This window comes from Haliaeetus albicilla, chromosome 8 (assembly GCF_947461875.1).
Source record: "Haliaeetus albicilla chromosome 8, bHalAlb1.1, whole genome shotgun sequence".
NCBI lineage: Eukaryota > Metazoa > Chordata > Aves > Accipitriformes > Accipitridae > Haliaeetus > Haliaeetus albicilla.
The window spans coordinates 24,646,844-24,673,318 of NC_091490.1; the positions used below are offsets into that span (position 1 = coordinate 24,646,844).

The following is a 26,475-nucleotide window of genomic DNA, read 5'->3' on the forward strand; positions in this document are numbered from 1 at the left end:
ATAGTCTGTACAGCACAGCTCAGCTCAGCTACCTAACGCAGAAGAGCCGTAGCAATGTCCTGCCACTGAGCCCCGACAGAGCCAAAAGCAATCGTCGGCACCTCCGAGAAGCAGAGGAAGCCTTTTAGCACACGACAGAGCCTGAAACCAAGCGCATCTAATAGTCACAGTGCATATTCACAACAGCATTTCCTGGTCTGGAGTGAATACCTAGCACACCGATTAAATGCCTTCTCCTCGTGGCTCTCCGCAGGCTACGCGGGTTCCCGCTGCGAGGAGGACATCGGGGAGTGCAGCAGCAGCCCCTGCCTCCCCGGGGGTGACTGCGTGGAACGCTCCTGGGCCGGCCGCTACGGCAGCGTCCCAGGCCTGCCGCCGGCCTTCCGCTACGACGAGGCCGAGGGCTACATCTGCAGCTGTAAGCCAGGCTTTGCCGGTAAGACCTTTTCGGTGAAAGCCCGGGCTGTCGCGTGGGCCCGGCCGTGAGTAACGCCGCGCGACGGCCCGCGGTCTGAGGGGCCGCAGCGCAAAGGGTCCCTCTGGCGGCCACCGCGCGCGCGCTGCAGCCGCGGGTCGCGCGGAGCCGGGGCAGCGGGGCGCACAAGGCGGGGAGCAGCAGGCGCGCGGCGGGCTGCGCGCGCGGGGCCCCCTGGGCGGGGGGGGGGAGGGGCTCCTCCGCCACCTGGTCCGCCGAGCTTCGTCGCTGACGCCCGCGTTGGCCTGAATTACGCCATAAGCTTCGGTTAGCAGGTGTCTTATCGTGAGTTTGAAATCCACCGTGCACAGGTACTGTATTACGTGAATGAAAACGATAAATAATAAGTGAGAGCGCGTTTTCATAAAGCAGCCGGGAAAAAACACTCCCAAGCTTGCGATGCTTCTGTCCATACACTGCTCAAGCGGTTCTACGTAGCAGCACTGGGGACTGGCAGGAGTGCTTCCTCGCCCGAGCACAGGGCAACGTTTTGCGTAAATGTGGCAGTGTAAGCGTGTTGGTGGTATTCTACAGCTTAAATGAAAAATAATTTCAAGTTGTGTGCATAGCTGTGTTCTTAAGGGAAAAAACTGTCAAAATTACAGATAACCATAATCCTAAAAAAAATGTGTTAAGATTTGCATTTAACACGGCAGGCACTATTCAGCACAGCCACAAACAAGTCGGGTTTTGATTGTATGCTTCTGGGTCTACAGTATTCTTCTGTCAACTCCATTCTCTTGTACCTTCTGAAGGAAAAAATAATTAATAGCTGGATTAATTTAGCAGCCTTCACTTTTTCATTCTGTTCATCTCCTGAGCAGCTTATAAACTTCCCTGTGTCTCCCAGTGAGTTGCATGGCTGCTGTCTCCAACATAGCAAGTACAAAAGTATACGGAGAGCACAACTTTCACTCTGAATTCCCAATTTATTTTTCTTCAAAGTGGTATTGAGACTTGTTTGCTTTTGTTCCATCCCTTCCCCTTAACTGCCCTTCCCTATCCTGTCACTAAGTGTTGCTGTTGTTCTTTTGTTCTGCCTAAGAGAGTATAATATGAGGCTTCTGCTAAGGCTTAGGGTATCCCCCAGGCTGTCCTAAGCACCCTTACCTCTTCACATGCCACTTCTTTGTCTTCGCTTCTTCCCAGCGACGTCCAGCTCTCAAGTTTCTTTCCCTGCCCTAATTTAAAAACTTCTACCCTCCGTAAGACAACCCAGAAGGTGTTCCTTTGTTTAATCAGCCTTTATCTTCTCATTTCCTTATCAGTTGCCCTCAGCTGTCTTGTTTGCCTGATTTGGGTCGTGATTCTGCTGGTTTCATTCACATGGAGGACTCTTTTACTCCCCAGGGAGTACAGGCAGACTCTACCTGGTCTGAAAAAATGGCTGAATCTAAGTAAATCTATTAATCTTAACTCAATTTTTTCAATAGCTAAGCTCCTCAATCACAATGCAGGATTCTCCAAAGCAAGACTGAGAGAAGTCTTAGACACCCTGAAATTTCTGCTGACTTCATATGCAAATTACATTAAATTTTTTAAACCTTAGGTAAGTTTAGCTATCCACATACCTGTTGGATGCTATATATTACTTTCATTAGAAAAAAAACCAAAACAGTTATTCTTACCAAAAAATGTACCCAGATAGCTGGAGGTAGGAATAACATAATATTTAACAGGGATGGCTGTAAAAGCTGCATGTGAACTGTCATTCAGTAACATGCTGCAAAATAGTGGCAAAACAAGGTTAATCTTGCTACTCTTGTCAGCTCCTTCCCTGCCTTTGTTTTTCAGCAGGGCCTAAATTTTAAACTCTTCTTTTTCACTGGCCTATGTGAGATACAACATAGTCATATTTTACATATGTAAATCATTTACATATTTATCGAGAAAACAGCAGGATTGCTCTAACTGGCACCTAGCATCCTAGACTCCCAGGCTTTGCTCTAACAGCCCTTAGGTACAATGTAGCCAACCTCCCCAGTCCCAACCCCCCTGCCCCGTAGCACTGTGCTTTTGTCTCTGCCCCTTCTCCCAGGTAATCTGGAAGTAGAAAGTGCTCAAAATGATCCTCAGCCTCCTCCTGTGTCGGAAGCATTGACACAAAAGGCCGATAGGGTGGAATGCAAACATTCACTTCTGACAGCGATAAGTAATTTCTCCAATTATAGCCAAATTCATAATAAATAAACCACATGTTTTAATAGGACTTAAAGAAGATTTAGGATTAGAGTTGATAGCAGTAGTATGATTTAAGATAGCCAATGAATCCTTGATCAGGATCACTTAGTATATGGGTGCTTGTCTAATATATATGAACTAACAGTCAACTGGAAAAAAGGTCAGATCCTTTCATCTGGGTATCAGAGCATTTCACTGACGGCCAAAGTCCTACATTTCTGCGGCTGTAAACCAGGAGGTCTTCCAGCCTTAACACCCGAATGCGCTTTAGATATAAAGCCTCAGATTTGTATTGAAATGGAACAAAGATTTTCTTTAATAAGTCACATTCACTATTTTATTATGCCTCTTTCCTCAGTAAAGCACTCACAGAACATTATAGTCTTCACTGTCCAGGGTAATATGAAGAAATAATAATCCACATACCCTGCATTGCGAGGGCCTGATCCAAAAGGCATTGAAATCAATGGAAAGATGTCATTAAATTGAGGATGGTTGCCAGTTTTGCAACAAGCAGCCAATTTTGTAACAAGCATAAAATGGCATCTTTGAACTTGCTGGATAAGATTGCAAACAAATTACTGTAATTCAACTGAAACCTGAGAATATCTACCTTTTGGACTACAGGTTTAGCCCCAAGGGCAGGAGATAATGGAGGCTAAACACATGTTTATGTCAGGATAAAATATTTCCCCACCCAGCTGGGAGAAAGGAATAAATATTATCTGGCAGTATCTTGTTATAGATAGTGATTGTTCAGGTGACTTGAAAAGTAGTCAGTAGTCCTACTAAAAGTCTTGGAAGGAACAAATCTGCAAACAAAATTATTTACACAATTTGATTCTTAAAAGTAAAAAAATAAAAATCCCAGTCTGGAGACTTTATCTCCGCCAGAAACCCTTTGAAGCCACTGGATATATGTCTCATCCCAGATTCAAGATAGAAAATTTCTGCGCAGGTTCTATGAAGAGTTAAACTTCTCCAGCGCCCTTTTAAATCAAAGGGTTCAGGGATACTCAGATTTCAAGAGGTCTCAGTACTTCTGCAGTAGCAAGCCCTAGATTTTTTATATTACCTCGGTCTTCTGGTCCCCTAGCACAACAGTACTTTTAATAGATTGGGCTTTCGTTTAAAGGGCTTGTGATTTGTTACTGCTAGCTAAAGGCAGTAGTTACCCGAGAACTGTGTCCTTTCATACCATGGATATATTGTATTGCTCTAGCACTGCACATTTTTTAAAAAGACTCTTACTTGAAAGGTTAAACTTTTCACGTTCATGAAAACACATGGGAAAGGAGGAGGGCAGAGCTATGGATTTGGTAGTGACTTATTTCACCAGGTTGTAATAAACTTAACACCATGTCAAAATTAAAGACCTTCTCAACTTGCAAGGTCTATCAAGTGACACATTCCAGTGCTGAACTGAGCCCAAGGAGTGGTGAGTGTGCAAGGCAGGCGGGTCCTGCCGCTCGTGCCTCAAAAGCCATGCTGCCCATGGTCCCCAGGTGGGTGGGACAGTGCTGCTAGCAGGGATGAAGACCATCCATTTTGCTTCAGCAGCACGAGCATAAGAGGAGCAAAGCCCACTAGCTCGTTTGTAGGCGTGGTGCCTGCTGCCTGCTGACATGCAGATGAGCACTGGCTTCTGAGGACCTTACCACTTCTGGTGTCTTGCTATCTGCTATGTGCCAGCTGTGCCAGCAGCACTGCTGCTTGCTTTGGCATCATGAATTCCTAAGTGTTTTTTGGCCTTTTCGTTTATTTGTCTTGTTTTCTGTTTTTCCTTTTTAAATTTCCTTGGCCCTTTTCCCAGTCTGTTGGACTGCTGCAAGAGAAAATTATATGATCAGACTGGTGTCATATGCATATTGAATTCCTGGCATATGCAAGGGGGAAAGAAACTGTCTCCTGGAGCCAGAAGATGAGGCAGATAAATGGCCAGTGTGGGAGAGTGCTGAACACTCAACTAGCTAAAGAAAATCTCAACCAAGATACTGAACTGTGAACATCATGGGACCAGTGCTTAAAAACTGAATCATTTGGACGCTCATTCTGCACTTAAGCCAGGGTGAAAGAAACACAGAAGCACGCAGGGCATCGGGCTTTCATTTCCCTGCACATCTTTAGATGCGGCTATAGGCAGACCACCCAGCAGACAACAGGGGAGACTATGTCTCAGCCAGCTGTACTCCTCTCCCTCCCTTGGCCTGTGACAATATTATACAGACATGAATATTATTTGTGAGTAATGGGTAGGATAGTAGGCACATTATCACTAACTTGGGAAGATTAAAATACATACATATATTTTTGGTTTCTTTATCCCCTTCTTAACCATCAGTACAATGATCACAGAGCTGCTATCTTTCTTACATATATAAAGTGATGTGAGTCTTACAAAAATCAAATCCAGCAGATGAATAACAGCGTTCTCATCTTGTCCTCAAACTCCAAATTTTATTTTTTCCTTTATTTCCTCATCTGTCCTTGAGCAGTTCACACCATGGTAGTCAATCATTCGTCCATTACACCAGGTTAATTCACTTATTTTCTCTTGATTCTGAGACCTTAGAAGAAGACAAAACTGTTCAAGGAAAGAATAAGGATAAAAAAAGAGGAGATACAGAGAGACAAGACAATTTTTAAATTAAGAAGATTTCAAGGGCACTGCTCATCTTTTCAGTGAGACTCAGGCTTCTCCCACAGGCAAGGCAGGCACTCAGGTTCAAAATTAACAGGTCTGGAGGTATTGTTAGCTAAGTATTATTCCCATAAAAGCAAAGGTTCAAGAAGGAAAATGCTGGTACTACCAAGCACCCGTTCAAGGTTAGCTGGTTTAAGGTGAAATTCCAAATACAAGTACTACACATGTGAATCGCTGAAAAACAGAACTAGGGCTTGATGTATATATGTAGGCTTCTTACCACTCTGAACTGCAGAGAGGCTGTAACAGGGATGCAAACATACATCTTTTCTACCTAAATTCGATTCACAATCAGTACAGGATCCCTTTTACACTGTTAGACTGCTGTGAAAGGTTCCCTTACAAAATCAACTTTGTGGTGCTGGGCAGTTGTGCAGCAAAACATGAAAAAGTGTCACTATTTTCTGAGCGTGGGAAAGAAGTTACTGCTTTGCTAGAAATATTTCTCCAGTGCTGCCCTATCTCCATTTCAGACTCTGTGATCTCCATATATTCCTCTGTTCAACACAGGATGCCCTCAGGGCCTGGCAGGCACTGGCTGCCTGTAAAAAACGTACACAAAAAAAGACAATTAGCACTTTAAAAGTACTTTTTCCATCTCTGCTAAAGCCTCTGATCTTGAAAGAACATTTGGACAGGCTTTTAATGATTCTATCTGCTAATACTATTTAACATTTCTTCAACCCGTAGCATCCTGGTAAGGAGATGTTCACATTGTCATCAGAATTGGTTCCTTCTCAGTTTTCCCCTCCTCCTCTACTTTTGTAACAGAGTTCTTCCTTTTCCTCTTTTTTCTTAATTTTTGGAACTGGTCATGATATTGTCTTTGAATGACAGAGTGTATCCTTTAGCCCTGGCCTGTGGACTACTCCAAGGAAAGAGGTGGACAGCTTTGCAAATGGTTTCAGACTCCAAGAATGCAGAATGCTCACTAGTTTCTTGCTTGTCTCTTTATTCACTATTGATCAAACTGCTTTCTTTGCAATAAGCACTAATCAATTCTCATAAGCTTAGCTCCCAGACCAAACTCATCATTAGGTTAGTCTAATTAGTCTTTCTCTGGATAGTACCCCAGAAGGAAAGCTGAGGTTGAACTCAATTCGCACACTCTGTACCATAATAGCCATATGAAGGAAGCATACCTCAGAACATTGATGGCAGCACTGAAATTAGGCTATATCTGGAGAAATTTATGAATTTGCCATTCCTTTACCAGTTTCCATTATAGAACTCATGGGACATTTCTATTTCATTTCTACTGTAGGAAGTACTCCTCTTCAACAACTGTAAGAAATATCATTTAGTGCAAGAAAGTGTTAATTTTTACATTCTTCAGCCATATAAATCACCAGAGCAGCTAAGACTGACTTGCGTTATTCATGACAGCTCTTTTTATAACAGCCTGTATCTTGAGATACTTTATGAAAGCCTAATAGCATTTTTTGCAAAAATTAATCTTCTTGTGACTTAACTTGCCCCCCTGCATGGCAGCAGATTGCAAGAGCTATTGTTTAAATGCACCGACTCTGGTTGTAATGGTTACCTAGTGTTTATCACTGGTTAAAGAATTCTGATGTGGGAGACACTTCAGAGAACAGCAGCATGTATCTGTAAGCGATATTGATACCACCTGATAATCTTTCTGTATTTACTACAGTGTTCTGCAGGTTGGGTTTTGCCTCACTGAAGTCTGAACATTTCATGAATACAAGCAAATTCAGTCATATATCATTACTGTAAAGTACATAAGTGTTATCCCCACTTCAGAAAAACAGAAAAAAAGGCTAAGGTCCAGTATGATCATAAGTTATGACATTACCTTATGAACAGTGGAGTCTTACAACAACCCATGGAGGATGTATTTGTACATCATTACCAGATCCAGTTACCATGTTTAACGTGCTCCAAGTAGAGACTGAAATAGTTTCAGATCCTAGGTACAAAATATGAACCTAGCATGGGTGCTAACTATGCAGAGGACTCCTTTTAATGAAATGAAATTCAGCTTTATTGAAACTTCAGCTTGTCCCTATTATTTCTATTGTACAAGGGGACCTTTTGACAGAAGAGTATTTTTACTGGCAATGATGATCTGTGTTAAAATTTTGTAAAAACTGAACCATGATCATTAAGAAAGGTCCCCTCAAGCTTTTAATGACAATGCTTTACAGAATTAACCCCCAGACCTGACAATTTGTTTGCAACTCTGAGAATGATATTTAAGCCCCAGATATACCTATGTATGTTTTTTCTTGAGAAATATGTATTACACAAGAAATTTATCTCCTTTTCTTGTTGCAAGTTGCACTGGAAATGCAAAGAGACCGCAGCCATCACTTCTGCATTATACAGCACCAAAAGAATGCACAAATGTCAAGATGTTTGGGTTTTTTTCTGAATTAGAAATACATTAAATTAAAACACTAGAAAGCATCTACCAATATTATTTCAGAACATGTATAGAGTTTTATGCTTTAAAATTTGACAGCTGACCCATCATTACTATGATCTATTTTCTCTAGTTACACTGATATGTTAAGTTGTATAATGTAGTCCGACGTGATTGACAGAGCCTGCAAGCAGTGGATATTTTGAATCTGTCACATCTCTCTGTGTTGAACAGTGTTGCACATAAACACTTTTTAGCATGAAAAGCTTCTTTCCTTGAAGGGAAGGAGGAGGGGATGAATGGCTTTTAGTCCATAAGCTCCCAGATCTTGCAACACACAGACAGATAATGTCCTTAGATTTAAGGTATCTGTAAGTCCAGTACCTGGCAGAAAGTGCTTTAAAAAAAAAAATAAATAAAAAAAAGGGCAAAAAAAAAGGCAGTTGTATATTATTTGGCAGCAGGAATAATGTTTTTCAAGCACCTATTATTTTCCTGACACTCATTCCTGGTGGGTCATTCCATCATCTGATTGACTACTTGTTAAAACTAGTCTAAATCTCTAGTAAGAATTTTCCTTCTGGGGCTGTCTTCAGGCTCTGCCTACTTACCTTTTTGATTTCTTTCTTAATACTGTGAATAAACCTTTCCTAGCCTTTTTAATTGGCATACATCAGATATTTATAGTCTCTTAGAATCCAGTTTTGCCACCTTTTGGCTGAGTTTATGAATTCACTCAGTTCCACCTTTCCCTATTGAACAATCTCTTTGGCCTTTTCATTTCGTGCTTGCTTTGGCCCAGCCCAGCAACAAGTTACACGCCTGGAACCAAACATAGGACACATTTTTCCCTACTTTTCCTGTTGTTGAAAAACCAGTAATCTTCATTTCCCTAATATAAACAGAAACTGCTGTGTATCTCCTGATATACATCCCAATGCTAGTTCTGTGTGTCTAGCACACCCTGGCACTACAGATAATCCTATACGTTTCCTAAAGAGAGGCATTTCTTGCATATACACATACATACAATGGCAAAGACAACCACTAATGAAAGTAGAGATTAAAGTGTGGTCTAAGTGATAACCATGCAGAAACCCTGGTAAAATCAAAGGTATTGCACATACTAAACTGACAGCAGAACTTTGCTCATCTTCTTAAGAAGGTGATTGCCCATCTCAGGAGCTACTTTACAGCATATGCTTTTTAGCATTGTATTGTACAGGCCTACATCATTCTGGTTGAATTACAGTCAAATTGCAAAGTCAAGCAGATGCACAACTTTTCCCCAAACAGAAATGAACTTTCTTTAAATCTAGACACTGTACAGTTTTCACTAATCTGGAGAAAGTGCTTAACAAGTAGACACTAAAGAGAAGACCTGTGCTATGGGACTAATATATTTTACTTCCTCAATACATTCTAATTTATGGAATATTTCAGGTCAAATGTCAAGCGATAAACAAAATGACCCAATTTAATAGTTCAATGTTTTACTCAACAGATGCTTTTGAAAACAGCTTTAATAATCTCACCATTGTGAACCCATTAAAATCCAGTTTATTGGAAATACAGTAAATTATACAACCAAACATTTAAGAGGCATTGCTCCTCTTTTCCCCCATCACAGAGGAACTCAGGAGTGACATTGGAGAAGCTGGAGTTCAGTCAGAAATAGCACATGGGCAAGTAGTTCTGAACCATATGTATGTATATATAAATGCATGTACACAGACACACATGCGCTAATACACATATATATATATGTAAACATATACATAACAGCTGCTTCAGAGTATTTTATTGCTCTGCTTATAGAAAGCCTTTCTTTGATCACTAATTAAAAAGGTCCACAACTTTAATCTTTTTTATTTTGAAGTGCAGTTTTCTGGCTGGATTGTTTTTTGGTAAGAATGAAAGATTTGTCTTCGTTCCTTTCTGCAAGATTAGCAGCATGCCATGTGTATGCTTGTTAATGAGCAGAGTTTATGTTGGTCTTAATTACTAATTAATTATTTTAATTGCATTGCTTCTGACAGTGGGAAATGTGTGATGTTTGCATGCCAGTCCTGTATATATTTGTTATGAAAGCTATATTGGCCTATAGTCAGATAAAAAGTCAAGATGCATGAGTAAACTTATTTAAGATTAAAGTATGCAGACTGCTATTATCTTGCTAAGGCATCAAATATAAATGGTACAGTGCCATTCATCACTTCATTCTTGTAGAGGTTATGGTTTTGATATAGCTTAGCTACTCTGTTTTCATGCTCGCAGATTTTTACATGCTTTTGAAATGCCATTTCTCACATAGAAAGATCCCCAAATAACTCACAGCAGTGGGATGGCATTCTCATTCACCCTTGGTAAAGGGCTTTACTTGGTAAACTGCTATTTGTATTACCCCCAAAAAAGGTATAAGTTGCCCTAATATGTGAAAATATGCAATTTGTTTGAACTAGCATCAGCATTTTGGTACCAGCAGAGCTCTGAGAGATCTAAGAGCTCTTAGAGAACCAAGAAACTTCTCTGTACTCCTTCTGTACCTATTAGCCAGTAGAGGGAGCACGAAATACTGCCTATATGTAGCATCTGCTACTTATTAGCAAAATCTAGTTTTAGCTGATATTTCAACACAGTCATTAGAGCCTGATCTGAAAGATGCTATTTCTCAAAGACTTCATGATGAACACCGTTTGCTAGTCCAAATTCTTAACATCAATTTTTAGCTTTTGCACCAACAGTTTGATCAGCAGAATCTTCCACATGGAGTTCAGGGATATTGGTCTTCTGACAGTCATGCAAAGTCCACTCAGGGCTGTAAGAGCTATGGAAAAAACAAGCACTACAGTTTTAAGTACAGAAGAGTAGTTTGATGACCCAGATCAGGGCTATTCCTAGTTAAAATCTGTTAGCACCTTGAAGGCTTGGCTTTCACACGAGAAGAACAACATAATTTTCCATCCCAAAGTATTGGGTTTTACTGATTACACCAGTGGCCTTGCTGATGGAGCTATGGGGGTGCAAGGAGGCAGATCTAAAGGCTAAGCACCCACAATGAATTTTGCACCCTTTCTTGACAAAAAATATGTGTTTGACCCAAAGCATTGTGCAAAATATTCATGTTTTCCTCTTGATCCTTAAAATACCAGCAAAGTACTATTTCAGACCCTTACGTAAGGTTCCCATAATGCCAGTGGCATAAATGACATCAGTTTTTAAAGCATAAAAGGCACTTCATCTAGGCTTAAAAATGTCAGTAGTAATTACAAACTTTGTTTTCAAGTATAATCAATTCTTTATTTATGGTGTGAAATGTTTTTTACCCTTTTGAACTTTCGCTGTTCTAAGCCAAGCAATATTGCTGGCATGTTCCTTTAAAAATAATTGCTTCTGGACTGAGAAATTGAATGTCAAATTCCAACTTGATGTAAATTAAATGGGTTACATTAATAGTCTGGCCTGTGGTAGAAGTGAGTGTTTCAATTCTGGGTTTGACTTCAGGACATGACCTCTTGATCACATAGGTCAGCACAGATGGGAAATATTGAAGAGGTACCCTAGGTTGACATGGGGAAGAAAGTGCCTTGTACTGATGTATCACAAACTGTCTGATCCATTAAACAGAAGCAATGTCAGACTCCACAGAGAATAAAGCTTAGTTGTCATAGGTCATTATGCTCTTCAAAAAAAAGGAGTGGGAAAGAAAATCACAATGATGGAAATCCTGAGGGCTGTCATGTACACATAATCTTCTAAACCTTCCTGAATTAACGCTGCCAAGCCTATATACAGGGGGAATGGAGTAAAGAATCCTTCTTAACTTTTACAGTGCAAGTATGTCTCAAATTTCCCACCTGTACTTGTTATAAAGGATTATTTAACAACACACAACATTTTAAATTTAAAAGCAGGATATCTGTACAGCTGAGGCTCACACATACATGATTAGGTCCCAAGAAGAATTGCATGCATGAGAACAATCATGGTCACGAGATCAGGCAATATAGAGTTCTTCAAGGGAAAGGAACAGGTGAATTGGGGAGAAGTTTAAATGTGGTTTTTTTTCTTTGAAATGCTATGTCCTGCTGTCGTGGTTTAACTGCCTTTAAAATTTACTTTCATTTCAACTTCTGAGCAACCCCAGCTCTCTCAGCCTCTCCTCATGACAGCCCTTTGCTGGACCTGCTCCAGTACGTCCACTTCTTTCTTGTACCTGGGGAGCCGAGACCTGGACTTGATGTGGTCTCACCAGTGCTGAGTAGAGGTGAAGCCACCTCCCTTGACCTGCTGGCAACACGCTTCCTAATACAGCCCAGGAGGCTGTTGGCCCTCTTTGCTGCAAGGGCACACTGCTGGCTCACGTCCAACTTGTTCACCAGCATGGCAAAACTGCTTTCCAGCCAGCTGTGTACTGGTGGATGGGGTAATTTGTCCTCAGATGCAGGGCTTTGCAAATCCCTTTGCAGAACTTCATGAGGTTCCTGAAGATTGCCTGTTTCTCCAGCCTGTTGAGGTCCCTCTGAATGGAGGCACAACTCTCTGGTGTGTAAAGAACTCTTCCCAATTTTGTATACACATATATATATATGTATACATATATACAATTCCAATTTTAATTGTCAATAAATAAAAAAAAACCACTTTAATCCTTTTGCTAGATTGGACTCAGGAGTTTTATAGTTTGCTGGCAATTAATTATCACTGTTGAGTCCCAGGTCTAAGGTCTTCTCAAGGATATAAAGAGTATGTTTGGACACTGAGTAATAAAAATAAGCTGGTAAAGTAAGCACCAAAATTAATTTTATGTGATATACTACATAAAAACTCTTATATGAATTGTTCCCTGTAGCAGCTAGCTCTTAATTATTCAGTGTTTGCTAATACGAGGAACAAGTGATAAAGCCTAGTATTTTTATGTCTTCTTATTTGCACTGTTTGAAATAAACTCTGAGGTGACTACAGGTAAGGCACAACCTGCTTCTGTTTAGGTACCCAGACTGATTTTTTCAGGTACAAGGAGAGTTTCAAAGAAGTTAAGCTCACCTTTTACTGATCACCTGGCTGCTGATCCCTTTTAAAAAAATATTTGAATTAACTTAGAAAAGGACTTCTGCTGATTGTGTACAGAACTTGATTAAGTAAAGCACACTCTTTCCCTTGCTGACAATGAACTTTGCACTTTCAATAAACAGTCTCAGAGAGAAGGAAAAAAACCCTAGTATAGACAGCTAATTTATGCTGATAATTAACCACTAGAAATAGATTCAGTGGATCTGATTCAGATTGCTCTCCCACCACTGTAATTCTTCGAGTCTGGCTGTGTTAACAACACGACACTATTACAGAGAATCATAGTGATCAATACAATTATGGCTGTAGTCATGGTCCTATAGGCACCATTTTTTCTTAACAAGGAGGGTTCAGAATCTGTTATTAGGCCTGTTTGTGAGGCCAGAACATCATGGTAAATCACTACCTATACTAACAAAGAAAACTATTTGAATGCTGTACTGTGAACACATTCTGCACAGCTACAGAAGTTAACTGTAGCACATAAAGACATACAAAACCTAGATTTTATCTAGCTAAATCACATACCCATAGCATGACCCAGGAAATCCCCCAATAAAGCAGCCAGCAGACCATGGCAAGCACACACAATCTCAGCTGAAGTCCATGCTATCCCATTGCCATTGGGATTGTTATGTGACCTAGCAACAGTGAAGCTAGTTTGGGTCTCAGGCTTCCCAGCTTCAAGATGGGTAAAGCATATGAAACCTTGAATAAACAAAGCCATTGTTTAGATGAGTTTTCACTTTGCAAGACAACTAACATTGCAGGGAATGAGAGAAATGAACACCACTGTTGAAGTGAAAAGAGGTATGATATTCTGCCATTCCCATTGATACAGAACTGGACTGAAAGATCACAGTCCAAAGTCTAAGCATGTGCATCCACATCTGCTCTATAGGAAGTCACAGTTATTTACACAAGAAAGAAAACGTACATCAGGTAGAGTAACCGCCTTACAAAAAAATTTTAGAAGTGGATAGTTCAGGGTAAATGACTTGTTTTTCTGTATCTAATGTGATATTAAATTGTGTAGAAATATATACTGTAGGAATAGAGAAGCGTAGTTATACACAGCATAAATAGAGATCATATTCATGCTATTTATACAGCTATGCTATGCACAGCTCAAAATACAGGCAACATAAACATGTTATGTATGTTCACACATTCATATTTTATATTTTTCTATTCTCAGGTCTCCATTCTCAGTTAAGCTCTATAGGGCCTATTAAAACTATGATTTTCTAGCCTACTGGCTTTTTCAGTTTGTTTCAATATGGACTGACAATGAAGTTATGTAAATACAGTCACTTTTGTATGTTGTGGAGATTCACACTGGTTTTAACAAAATGAGAAAATCATCTTGCAAATGACTGAAATTTTTCAAAGCACCGTTTCCAGGGCAGAAGCCGTTTCACACTAGACAGCACAGTGGCTGTGCTTGCCTACCTCAGTTAAAACAAATAGGAAGCAGCCAACAAGAGACGAAGTAGAAAATCCCTTTTAGGGGAGACTAGACACAGCATACATTTCTCAATGGATATGTTCATCAACAGCAAGCACTCTTTTAAAGCCCTTAAGTGTTTGTAGGACTACAAAATTAATTTGTTTTCCAGTTCCAAAGTGAATCATATGCTCCAAACAGATTTTCAAGTCAATGAAACATGACCTTGTATGATCTAATTAAACAACTCAAAGGTATTGGTTGTTTTAAGATCCCTCTGGATATACTTCAGTTCAAATGCACACACATCATCTGTATGTACAAGCTCATAAATCTACAAAAATGCAAATCAGATCATTAATGCTTTGAATTTGACAGTCTTACCACAGATTTTAAAAGGTAAAACATGAAAAATTCCTGAATTATATATCCTCTTTTTACATCTTAAAGAACACAGAAAAAATGTACTGGAAGTAGAACACCAGATATCTTTCTTTGGCTTCCAAATATCAGGTCCATAATCAGGTATAACCTAATCAAATTCTCTGAAACCCGCTATTCCAATTTCTTCTCTGGATGATGTCCTGACCCTTTGAGTGAAGCATTTGACCAGATGATAACCTTCGAAGGTCCCTCTCAATCTAAATTTTTCTATGATTCTATCTTAATTCTCTACATTTTGTGAAATGACTTCTCTGCTCCAATGCACATGACTATTTAATTAGAAAAATTTGATGACTGGTTTTTTTCTCAATTTTTTTTCAGTCTTTTGTCTTTGGCATTGCTCCTGTGGTCTCCTTTCTCCACTCCCAATTTTAGCTCAGACCTCTGTGTAGACCTTATCTCTGATCTTCAGTCTTTCTAAGCATCCATCACGTTTCCTATATAGATTAATGGTCATACACATACACACTTACTACCCATATATGCCTGTGTGTCTAACAAGAACACTGTCTCAAATGCCAACACAAGTATCTTCGGGTGTACCATTGATTATACCAGGTATTTCCAATTCCTTTTTCCCCATTCATATTTTTCTCTACTTTTTCATCTGTTTAATCTCCAAAATCTTACCTGCTATTTTCTCTTCTTTCTTAATGGTAACGTTCATAAATCACCTTTCTCCACTTTAACCTGTCACACCCTGTAATTGTGCTCTCCCTCCTCTCATCGACCCTTCCTAGCTCATATCAATGACGTGGCCATGGCTACAGACACGTTCATGCAGCCAGAAAACCCACTCAAGGATACTGCCTGGGAAAACTTGGCTGCCACCGTTTGATTTTCTTTCTTACCTCCATCAGTCAAATGCAACAGCAGCTGCCTCTTTTACCTATATATAAAGCTGACTGTAGAAGTAGGGAAATGAAAGGAAAATGAGTGCCACGCAGGGACATATTTCTTCACCAAGTTTTTCTTTACTCCAGATTCAGACCCTAATCCTACAATTGGATCCACATGGCTGGCTGTGTTAATCGAAATATGGGACGAAGGTGTAGGCTACAAGCAACAGTTTTGCCATGCTGCCCTTCTAGGACATGGCCCCTTGCCATTCACAGGCTCCATGTGCCTGACCTCTGGCTGTGCCGCTCACACAACTTTGCCTAAGGAGCACTCATAGTCTGCAGAGCAGGCTCATGAAAAAGGCTGGCTGATATACCCAGAAGCTGAAGCCAATGCTTAACTCTGTCGGCTGTTTCCAATATTTATAAAATAAAATAAACACACCAGATCTCACTAAACAACTAATCACCTACAGAATGTACATGATTTTCTTTTCTTTTTTTTTTTAAATGAAAACTATTTTAGGTGTGACAAAACATGTGAAACAAATGGAAAAACATTTCCAAGTACTTTGCTCTCAGAAAAAGTTTAATGATTGAAGAGATTAAGGGATCGGGGGGTTTACTACTTTAAAAAAAACATTTTTACTGAAAATTCAAACTAGTCTATGAAGCTTCAGGCCAGCAACATTTAAAAAGATTGAGTTACAGCATGCCATTCTGAATGTAGCACATTATGAATTCCATATCCCTCAGCTAGAGTGACATATTTAATGATTAAGCCAAGTCACTCAACTCTATTTCTATTTTAATTTTTTTCCTAGCCAGTATTAACTTTATATGTACATTTCAAACGGCAAGAGGAAAAATAGCAGAATGGTGAATTTGTCTGCAATAAAGGAATAACTAGCAAGGTCTTACAACTTCACAAAATTAGAGTTCTGTGTGAAAGGTATCATGTGCAAATTAGCCCAATGTTAGCAAATGCTTATTATTCTACTGTTTTAAAGTCTCCAGTTTTCCATGTGCTCCAGCTCTGCCTTGTATTCTGTCCTTCATTTTACATCAGCTTTTCCTGTTAAGACAGCAACAAAAATTTCCATACTAGATCAGATCACTGGTCACATTAAGTTCAATACAAGCCAGTTCTTTACTGAAGAAAAATAGGAGAAAAAAAAATCCATTAAAATATACCTCACTGGCTCTACACTGATGTACCTAAGAGTAAAACCTGCTTCCTGACCTCCATGACAGCTGATTTATGCCCAGAAGCATGAGTTTTAATTGCAATGACATAGAGATGGTCAATTTATTTTCTTGCGCTTACTCACTCATGAACGTGTGTTTCCTCCTTCCAGCAAAAAGTAATTATCTCTTTGCAATTATCAGCACAGATGTGGCAAAGTTAGAATTTTCATGATTGTCTGGTAAGACCTGGAGCCATGAAGAATATATGCTCTGCCAGATCTTTCTGCTGGCCTCAGGATTAATGAGTCCCTTGAAAAAAATTGTTTCTGCCTGATGCAGGATTTTGTAACAGACATTTCCAAAACTGTAAAATATGGGTGGAGGAAGCGTTATTGCAAAGTCTTTGTCTTCATCTTCCATAAAGCATATTCCAAAGTGTATGCTACAATTTGAGTTTCTCCAAGGTTTACTCCTACTTGGATTTTATAGCTATATGTGTATAGATACATATATGCGCAGGTATAGTTTGACACATCTACAGCTCAGTTGCTGGGAATTATTTTATTCAAGGAAGTAATAGAAACATGGAAAAAAACAGAATGGGAAGGGACAACGACGCAGGTATCATTTGGGCTATCTCTGTGTCTACGATAGGATTAGCTGACTCGTGTCACACTGCACTTTTGTCTCTAACCTATTTTTAAGGATCCAAAATAGACCTTATGGCTTCCAGTGGATATCTTATGCCAAGGCTTTGTTGCCTTCTTATCATTAGAAATATTTTCCTAAAGTTTGACTTGGATCTTCCTCGGTGCAGGTCAAACCCATGACTTCCTCACTTGTTTACTATGGTCTCAGGGAACAGCGTGCTCTCTTTTTTTGTACTGAAAGACTGTTGCTGTGTCCTGTTTTCTCTGCTTGTCTTTTGACTGAACAGCCCTACTTTTTTAGTCTCTCCTCACAAGCCATATTTTCTAGACCTGTGATTATTCTCATTGTTCTCCTCTGAATTCTTTCCAATTGATCCAAATCTTCCTTGCAGTGCAGAACTAAAAGTGAACTCAGTATTCCAGCTAAGATATAACCAATGCTTTGTAAACTGGAACTATTGTTCCACCTGATTGCTGGTTATTCTGGCCTGAGACTACAGAAACTGAATGATTCCCTCCAGAATTGAATCCAATATTTTTCACACCATTTCACCAACTTGTTATGGTCACCTATAAGAGTAATTTTGTCTTTAACACACTCAAAAGTTGCACTTAACCCTGCTTTATCAGACAACTTAATAAGCAAACCTTCTGTATCATAATCCACATCTTTTATGAAAACACTGACCAGAGCAAAACCCAGGACAATCCCAAACCATAATCAATAGAGCCTCCCAGTTTGACAGGGAACCTCTGCAAATTACTTTCTGGGCAGGATTACACAAGTTTTATACCCACTTTATGGTGGTTTCACATAGATTTTTCTCCTTGGTTTGTATATGAAAATGTTATTAAAGACAGTATCAAACCCTTACTGTAATTAGAGTAACTACTACCTTCTGTAACCCACTTGTACTTGACAGGTTTATTTAAAACACCCACTAGCGGTTCTGACATGGCTTCGGGCAGTTTGCTGAATATCCTGGTGTGAAGTTCCTCTGTCTTGGAGTGTCATCAACTCCATGTTTTCACTGAGCTGTAATAGTGTATGCCTATCCCAACTTGTTGACAGTGTGTATGTTGGTAATCTTACGTCAGAACATCTATCAGGGTCATATTCCCAAAGGTCTGACAATTATCAAGAACCTCCAACTTTTTCTTGATATTTTCAAAATAAAAATGCATATTAAACTTCAAGCTGTAGCACAAGACATCTGATATGCACTACTAACAAAGTACATGCATACTAACTTATCAATATGAACTTTATTTTGTTTAAAGGTTCCTTACTTACCTTTCAAATAGTCTGGATGACATTCTTACCCCATGGTATTTGAATTTATTATAGGAAAAATCACTCAGTGCCTGTATCAGAGGCTGGAAGGAGAAGCAGTTTTCTGAGCATCGCCATAAAAGCAATGGTGAACTGTAGAGTAAATGAATCCAAAACTGTATCCTGCGTACGAGTCTCTTGGTGAACCTAGGAACAAATTGGACGCAACGTCAGGAATTTCCTAATTAATGAATAAATGAGTTGAGGGAGAAGAAGAAATTGAAAAACGCGTTTGCCAAAAATCAACATTTTCTTGGGGACAGACTGAGAGAGGCTTCAGGATCCATTGTTGAAGTTTTAAAATGGGAAACTGCCAAAACAAAGATCTGAATCCACAGTTTGCCATATGCCAGCTGGATGGTATAAATGCCAACCCAGGGAAAGACTTTCTTGCTTTACAATTATTTCACTAATTACACAAAGAGATATTGCTCTAGCAATATTTTAAGCAATTCATGACATAAATAAAGTATAGTGAAAAGAAAAAAGTCTGCTGCTTCAATTATCACAGAAATCAGTAGTTCAATCTCCTGAACTCTTATTTTCCTCACATTAAAGTAAGTCCAAATCAAAATGTCTTGTTCAAGAGCTGAAGAAAGAAAATGTTTTAGTAAATATTTTTTCTCCTGTCTTTAGCACACTCAAAAATCTACAGACATAAATTTCCAGTAAGTAGTACGAGAGCCAACGGAACAAAAATACTTTATAAAATAAAGAAACGAGATACAATTTTAGGTCTTTTCTATCTTCTTATTGAAATGTACAGTTTCTCTGAATGACAGTGACCGTGAAAGAGTTGATCTGGATTAACAAATCTCTTGAAAATGAAAGAAATACAGTCTTAAAAAACACCTTGTAAAACAACAAAAAGTGACAAATCAATTTTGAATGGATCCTAAAAATACGCCTTTCTGTGAAACAATCAAAGTTTAGTGTAAGTACACTCGGAGAGAACATGCTGAAAAAGAATTTAAGTAGAATACATATCTACTGCGTAAGCAGTTTAATGAGTCTTACTTTAAGCCTCGTTGATCTGGCTTGGGCAAAATACACCATCAGACTACATCAGCAGGTACAAAAGTGGAGCAAGCTAACCCTGGAAAGGAAGCCTTTGTACTAGGAACTGTTTTGAATTTCACAGAAACTTACTTTGTGGACTGCTTAAGTGCTAAACGATCTTTTTCCTCCGGAAAAAGATGGTTGCAGCTAGGATACAGGTTTATATCATTTTAATGACAATGTTTACAGGTAAATATTTTCTTTTTGTGAAATTGTATGTGCGCTTAGACTGTATTGAACATGTAGTATCTATCCAGACTGCTTGCTTGTACTTGCTTGATATGTATATAGTGTCAAGGAAAGGCAGAAGGCTGTAAACAGATTTCTAACCAAACGTGTGTATAAAAAGTGTAACTTGGATAATAATTTTAAAACTGTTTGATCAAAATGAAAATTAGTGGTGTTCGGCAGAATTATGCTTGAATAATTGCTTTTTTTATCCTGGTTCTGTAGGAAACCTTTGCTGCTAAATTTGAAACAGATTTTAATTAAGAGGTTAAAAGTTAGAAAATAGCTACCCTATAGTAATAATGTGTCAGTGAAAAATATGATAAAAATATTCACATTATCTGAAATTTTAGGTAGGTGTGTAATATATTTAGAAGAGAATATGCTGAATGATTTTACTTTACTTTTTACTTTAAAAACACAAATATCTTTAGCTGAGCTAATGCATATAACCACTGAAAAGAAAATAATAGTTCCCCTTGCACTTGCTTTTGGTATGTCTTACATCATTTGAGAATACTTTTTTTTACATGCTAAACTGCTCCTCCAACCTGAGCTATTTGAACTGCTTATACAGTTCTATAAATATTGACTAATCCTTTTATCTAGAGTGTTTTTATCTTGAGTGACAGTGGTCTTGTATAGCAATCAGCAGATAACAAGCAATATCAACACTGCCTGTAAGAACAGCTGATTTATTTATACTTGCTATGAAAATATGGCTTATTATTTGTGTTTTGGTATGACCTATATTTATGTTTGTGCTAATCTTATTATGAAATAGTAGGTATATCGACGTAAGTGTATACATGTGTATTTATATACACACAACCCCGCAAAATAATTATTTTGCAACATATTATTAACATCATTACTTAAAAAAAAGCATTGTATTCAGACACTGAAATGCTTATGAAATTACACGTGTTTAAGTGGCTCTATGATAGTCTCTGCATGTAATAACTGATGGTATTCATTTCCTATAGGCAAGGAATACACTAACAATAATACGTGTACCTCCTCAAAAAAACGCGTTTTATTTCTTTGTTAGACACTGATGAAGAAGTTTAGCGTTCTCATGAAATCATTTCATTAATTTTACGTCTAATTTGATGAAGTGGAGAACACCACAGACACTAAACATTGTTGTAAAGTTGGGTTCAGTTTATGCATCTGTTTCATCCTTTCCAGAGACAAGTCACTATTGCAAGGTGTGACTTAGACCACAAGCTACAAGGCAAAGGTGATGCCTCACATGTGCTGTGGGATAATAAACTAATATACGCAGAGTCATCACCCATTACTGAAAATGCAGCAACTAAGTATCTAGGCATTCACTATGCTGATTTTTTTTCTGTGAAAGGTTTTATAGGGGCTCCCAGTCTATAAATCCTTAAGCATGCTCTGACTACTCTGAAGCTCTATGACAAGGCTAAGTACATCCCTGATCCTACTGCTTCTCGGCTGCACTAATTTTTCTCTCTGACACAAAAACCCAAAGAAACCTGCATTGCTACAGCCATCACATTAAGACGGAGTTGTATCCAAGACCTGTGAACACACTGTTCTCAATGTCAAAGCAGGGTAGGGAGCAATATCAGTCAGGAGATACACTAAAACATTGACCAGAACAGGGAACAGCTCACGGTAACTTCACTTTTCATATACTAGACTAGCAAAAGCAGGACAAGTCATTAACACAGAAATTGCCACAAACTGGGCAAAGCAGACATCGTTCTGGCCCCCAGTCAGTAATGGTTTGGGAAGTGCACTGCACTTTGAGAAAGTCGGTCCCAATGAGTCATATTTCTGCCAGATGCCACTACACGTTAAGGTATACATAGACATCTTACATTGGAATAAATATGAGCCTGGCTGGAAAACAGAGAGAGATTATTAAACCCCACTGCCAGACCAGGGAGATAACATTAGCTGTATTTGATAATCTGAAGCTTCAAGTGGAAACTATATGCTATAACTGAAGATTGATGAGTGAGGAGGATCACTGCAGAGAGAGCCTTTTATGTACATGCTATGACCACTTCACTCTTGCTAATCTTTCAAACAAATCTCAACCAATTCTCAGTTCCCTTCTGGCTCCCCTTTAACTTACCCCTCTCCAAGATGGGTCAGTTACAACTGTGATTGAATAAAGTGGACATGCAAGGAATTAGCCTGAGTAATGACATTTATCTACTGCTATTTGAAGCAATTCCTCGTGGCTGACTGCTGCTCTGTGATTTTCCATGAAAAATGGCTGCATTTTGCTGTAAAAATAAAGCTCGATGAGAATTTGTTTTTAAAGCTAGGTGTGGTGCCTGGTACCTAGCTGCAACTCTGTGAGTCTCAGCATACCTCATTATCTAATTTACAGGCACCAGTTTTGCTGTGGGAACAGGCATTAGTATGTCTATTAACTACTTTGTGCTGATGATGCTAGTTTGAAAACTAACTGCAAAGTATTTCTTATTTTTCCTCTAGAATAACTATGAAGGGAAGAGAAAATGTTAGGAGTTACACTTAGCATGAGTTTTCAAAAAAGTATTTGGATATTTTGACTGCTTCCAAGAGAGATAAGAAACAAGATTTTTTCCCTGATCCATTGCATACATATCAGTCACTTGATTGCTAAAGGGAGAAGTTACTGTAATTACCACTTTATGGAGGAACAACAGTGCAAAGGCATAAACAGATTAGTTTTACAAGAGGAACAGATTTGTTTTTCTTTGTGAAGTCTGATCCAGTGGACATACTTGGGCCACATCTATCAAATTACAGTGAAGTTGAGATGAGGAGCTCTCCTTTTACCCAATATACCAGAAGCCAAGCATTATATTGAAGAAGAGGAAATATGAGTCTGTATTGCCCATCTTCTATGGAAGTGCTCTCATCACCAAGAGAAAATATTTCTTTCATCTTTTCTTGCTTTATATTTTGTATATAGGAGAGGTAAAGAAAGTTCCACTGTAGATAACACGGTACGGGGACTATTCTGCTGGGACATACAGGTTCAAACCTCTCCAACAGCTTCTCTCAGATCCTCATGTCCCAAGTGAACTCTCTTCACAGTATGAGACCATGGCTGATGGCCCAGAAGTCACTGCTGCCTTGTTTTTGGAAGAATTGAGATCCGTTGTTCTTTTGTGAATAACTGCAGTACACACCTAACCTTGAAATGTGGCAACTTTCCACTCCTTGTGGATGGGGCACATCTCACTGCATCTTGCCCAGACCACCAATAGGATGTAGGTTTAAGCTCTTCTTTGGATTTCTTCTTGTCACACTGTGCAGCTCCCCACTCACTGTGAATTTCATTCTTCAGATAGCCAGCTCACTGTACTACATTTTTCAGGGATGTTCACCTACTTGTCAGTCTGTTCCACTATATCATAAAGTACTTACAAGACCAGTGGCTCTCACTTGAAGATTGTTGCTCCAAGATGTTTCATATGGGACCAAGAATATTAGTCCATAATTCTTCTACTGTTTGAATGAATGTGAAAGAGAAGGAAAGACCAGCAGACTATACTCCAGCTCATCAACTTACTGTATTATGAATATGAATTAAGCAACAATTCTTGGCTTTTCATATGTGATAAATAATTCAGTTCCTCTCAAAGCATTCTAGACTTCTACTATAGAATAGGTGGGAAACAATCACTTGATCGCCTCTTTTGGAGGTGATGTTTATCTCAATTCGATCCCATTATCCATATCAAAACTGTCAATTTGTTTGGTTCTTTTCTCCAAAATGTGATTATTACTACAGTGTTTTATATAATACTTTGCACAAGAAAACCATGGCATGTGAATAGTATTTTTATATTTAACATATTTTAGACTTGTGAGTCAATCATCTGTTTATCCAGACATTCCCCTCTAATTAAAGATAATTTAATAAAACACATGTTATTAAAAATGTCATTTGGGGCTCCAGTTATCCAATCCAGAATGTCTAATTCTTTGTTTATTCTTCAGGTACTCACTGTGATGAAGATATCAACGAATGTTACACTAACCCTTGCCAAAATGGTGGAATCTGTGAGAATTTTCCTGGGAATTACACTTGCCATTGCCCACCTGCAGACAAAGAAGGGATTTATTACGGTGGCTCTAACTGTACAGAAGTTCTCCATGGCTGTACTGATCAGCAATGCCAAAACAATGGAATATGTATCCCACACTTAAAAAATGGCCAACACGGATTCAGCTGTGTATGTTCACCTGGGTATACTGGAATACACTGTGAAACCATAACCACATTTTCCTTTCAAGGAAAGAGTTTCCTTTTGTTGAAGAATCCCCTGACCCCTAAAAAGGAATTTTTCTATAATATAAACCTGAGGTTTCAAACTGTGCAGCCTACAGCTTTTCTGTTTTACCGAGGGGAGAAAAATACATTTGTGAAGCTGGAGCTACTGAATGGCTACTTACACTTATCTGTGCAAGTCAATAACCAGCCACAGGCTCTTTTGCATATTCCACATAATGTCAGTGATGGAGAATGGCATTCAGTGGAGGTAACCTTGGCAAGAGCTGTTACTCTTAATTTGCTTGACAGCTCTTGTGTAGAATCATGTCTCAATAAAACGTCTGCTATGATAGATAACGATCACGTGATGCTTGCATTTCAGAGCACGTTTTTGGGCGGCTTACCAGTGGGGAACATTAGCAGCAACTCTCTACTTAACATCTATAATATACATTCCGCACCTTCATTTGTAGGCTGTCTCCAGGACATTGAAATAGACTTGAATGTTATTACTCCAGAGAATGTATTACCTGAATCATCTTTAAATGTCAGGACAGGATGTGCTAAAAAGGACTGGTGTGAAAGCCACCCTTGTCAGAACAGGGGACACTGCACTAACTTGTGGCTGAGCTACCACTGTGATTGCTACCGGCCGTACGCAGGGCCAAGCTGCGCAACAGGTAAGGGAATGCTGTTGGCATTCATGTTTTAAGTGGTTGCTGAAAACATGATCATAAACAATCCTGTTTAACTGGTGATGAAACAGCATGACCCTTAGGATCTCTGGAGCTTAATGTCAACCGGTAAGAAAGTGGAAGAGGTTAGTAGTAGCACACCTTTGTTATTTTCTAGTTGCTTTCCCAGGAAGACTGCTTCGCAGCCTGACAAAAAAAGTCAGGCTAAACTGGTGGCCTCCACTCATCCAGTTTTAAAATCTTCTTAGTGCTCTTAGCACACCATAAACTCTCGAAAACTGCAGTTCACTGGAGGTTATGCACCCCTAGTAAAATTTAGAAAGCAACCAAGTCACTTAGAGTTTAAGTCTTTCTTACTTTCAAAGCGTTCTTTGAAAATTTTATCCTCAAGCTCTCTAGGCTTTTATAAAGAAACTCATGAAAGGCAAGCAAAAGTACTGCAAGTTAAAAAAAGACAGATTCCAATTTTAAAAAATGAACGAGATTATACTATTAACTTAATCTGATTAGCCCAAGGAGAAGGCAGGGCTTCAGAGGCTGGAAACAGGGCCCGTTCATCTCTCAGCTGGTCCCAGGGCAGCTCTGGACCATCGCTAACAAAGGTGGCCCATACCAGAGAGCTGCGTGGTGACCAGAGGGAAAAGTGTCCATGTCTCAGCGAACAAAAGAGCACAGCTCAGCAAACAGCCTCTTTGGCAGTGACGAGCAGGAACACAAGAGCTGCAGATGCCCATAGCCCTTGCCCTGCTACAAATGATCTTTCTGAGCGCAGGCTGAGGCAAAGTGGAAGGACAACAGGAGGTCCCTGCCCAGGTCCCTGCTATACTGCATCTGGTGTGTGAAACCCTCTGGAGCTGTAAATACAACACCCCTCAGGAACATTTCAGGGTGGACTTTGCCATCCTTCCTCAGCAAAAGTTTTAGGGATTTCAAACAGGCAGTTTTGTTCAAGGAAACTGTACAGGGCTGAGTCTTCCACGCAGCACCCTTGCCCCTGCTTCCCTCTCTGCCCTCTTACTAACCATTCACACACGGGCAATCATTGCAATGTTTAGGGAGGAAGAAATACATACATACATGTATACATACATACATATATTTATGTATATGTATTTGCCAAGTGGACTGGAAAAAATGAAGTGCAACAGCAGAGCCATGGTCAGATTGGAATGGACAGATCCTAAACTGGTGTAAACTGGTGTGGCTGCACTGCCACCAGTGAAGCTACATTGATTTACATCAGCTGAACGACTAGCCCCAGGGGTTTATTGAATGCACTGCTGCAGAAAGCTGTAGCTTGAAATACATTTCAAAATGTTTAAATACAATTTCATTTTGTGTGCTATACTTAATAGTTATCAATACTTTTCAATAGTTTTTCTTTTTGGTTTTATTGCAAAATGACAAAGTCCGAGAGGTAATTGTAACAGACTTCTTTGAAGTCTAGCTGTAATTTATCCAAAGATTTGGAAAGCAACTTTGGAGTATAGGACAACATCTGGTAAATATGTTTGCCTC

At 39.3% G+C, this 26,475-nt stretch overlaps 1 protein-coding gene across 2 annotated transcripts in view; it reads left to right on the forward strand.

Annotated features, from left to right (window-relative positions):
• Nucleotides 1-26,475, forward strand: part of CRB1 (crumbs cell polarity complex component 1) — a 113,527-nt gene that overhangs the window by 45,776 nt on the left and 41,276 nt on the right. For both annotated transcript variants that reach the window (XM_069789365.1, XM_069789367.1), the window contains exons 5-6: nt 254-436; nt 23,989-24,942. In XM_069789365.1, coding sequence (XP_069645466.1) covers nt 254-436; nt 23,989-24,942 — 1,137 coding nt within the window. The remainder of the gene's footprint in view (nt 1-253; nt 437-23,988; nt 24,943-26,475) is intronic.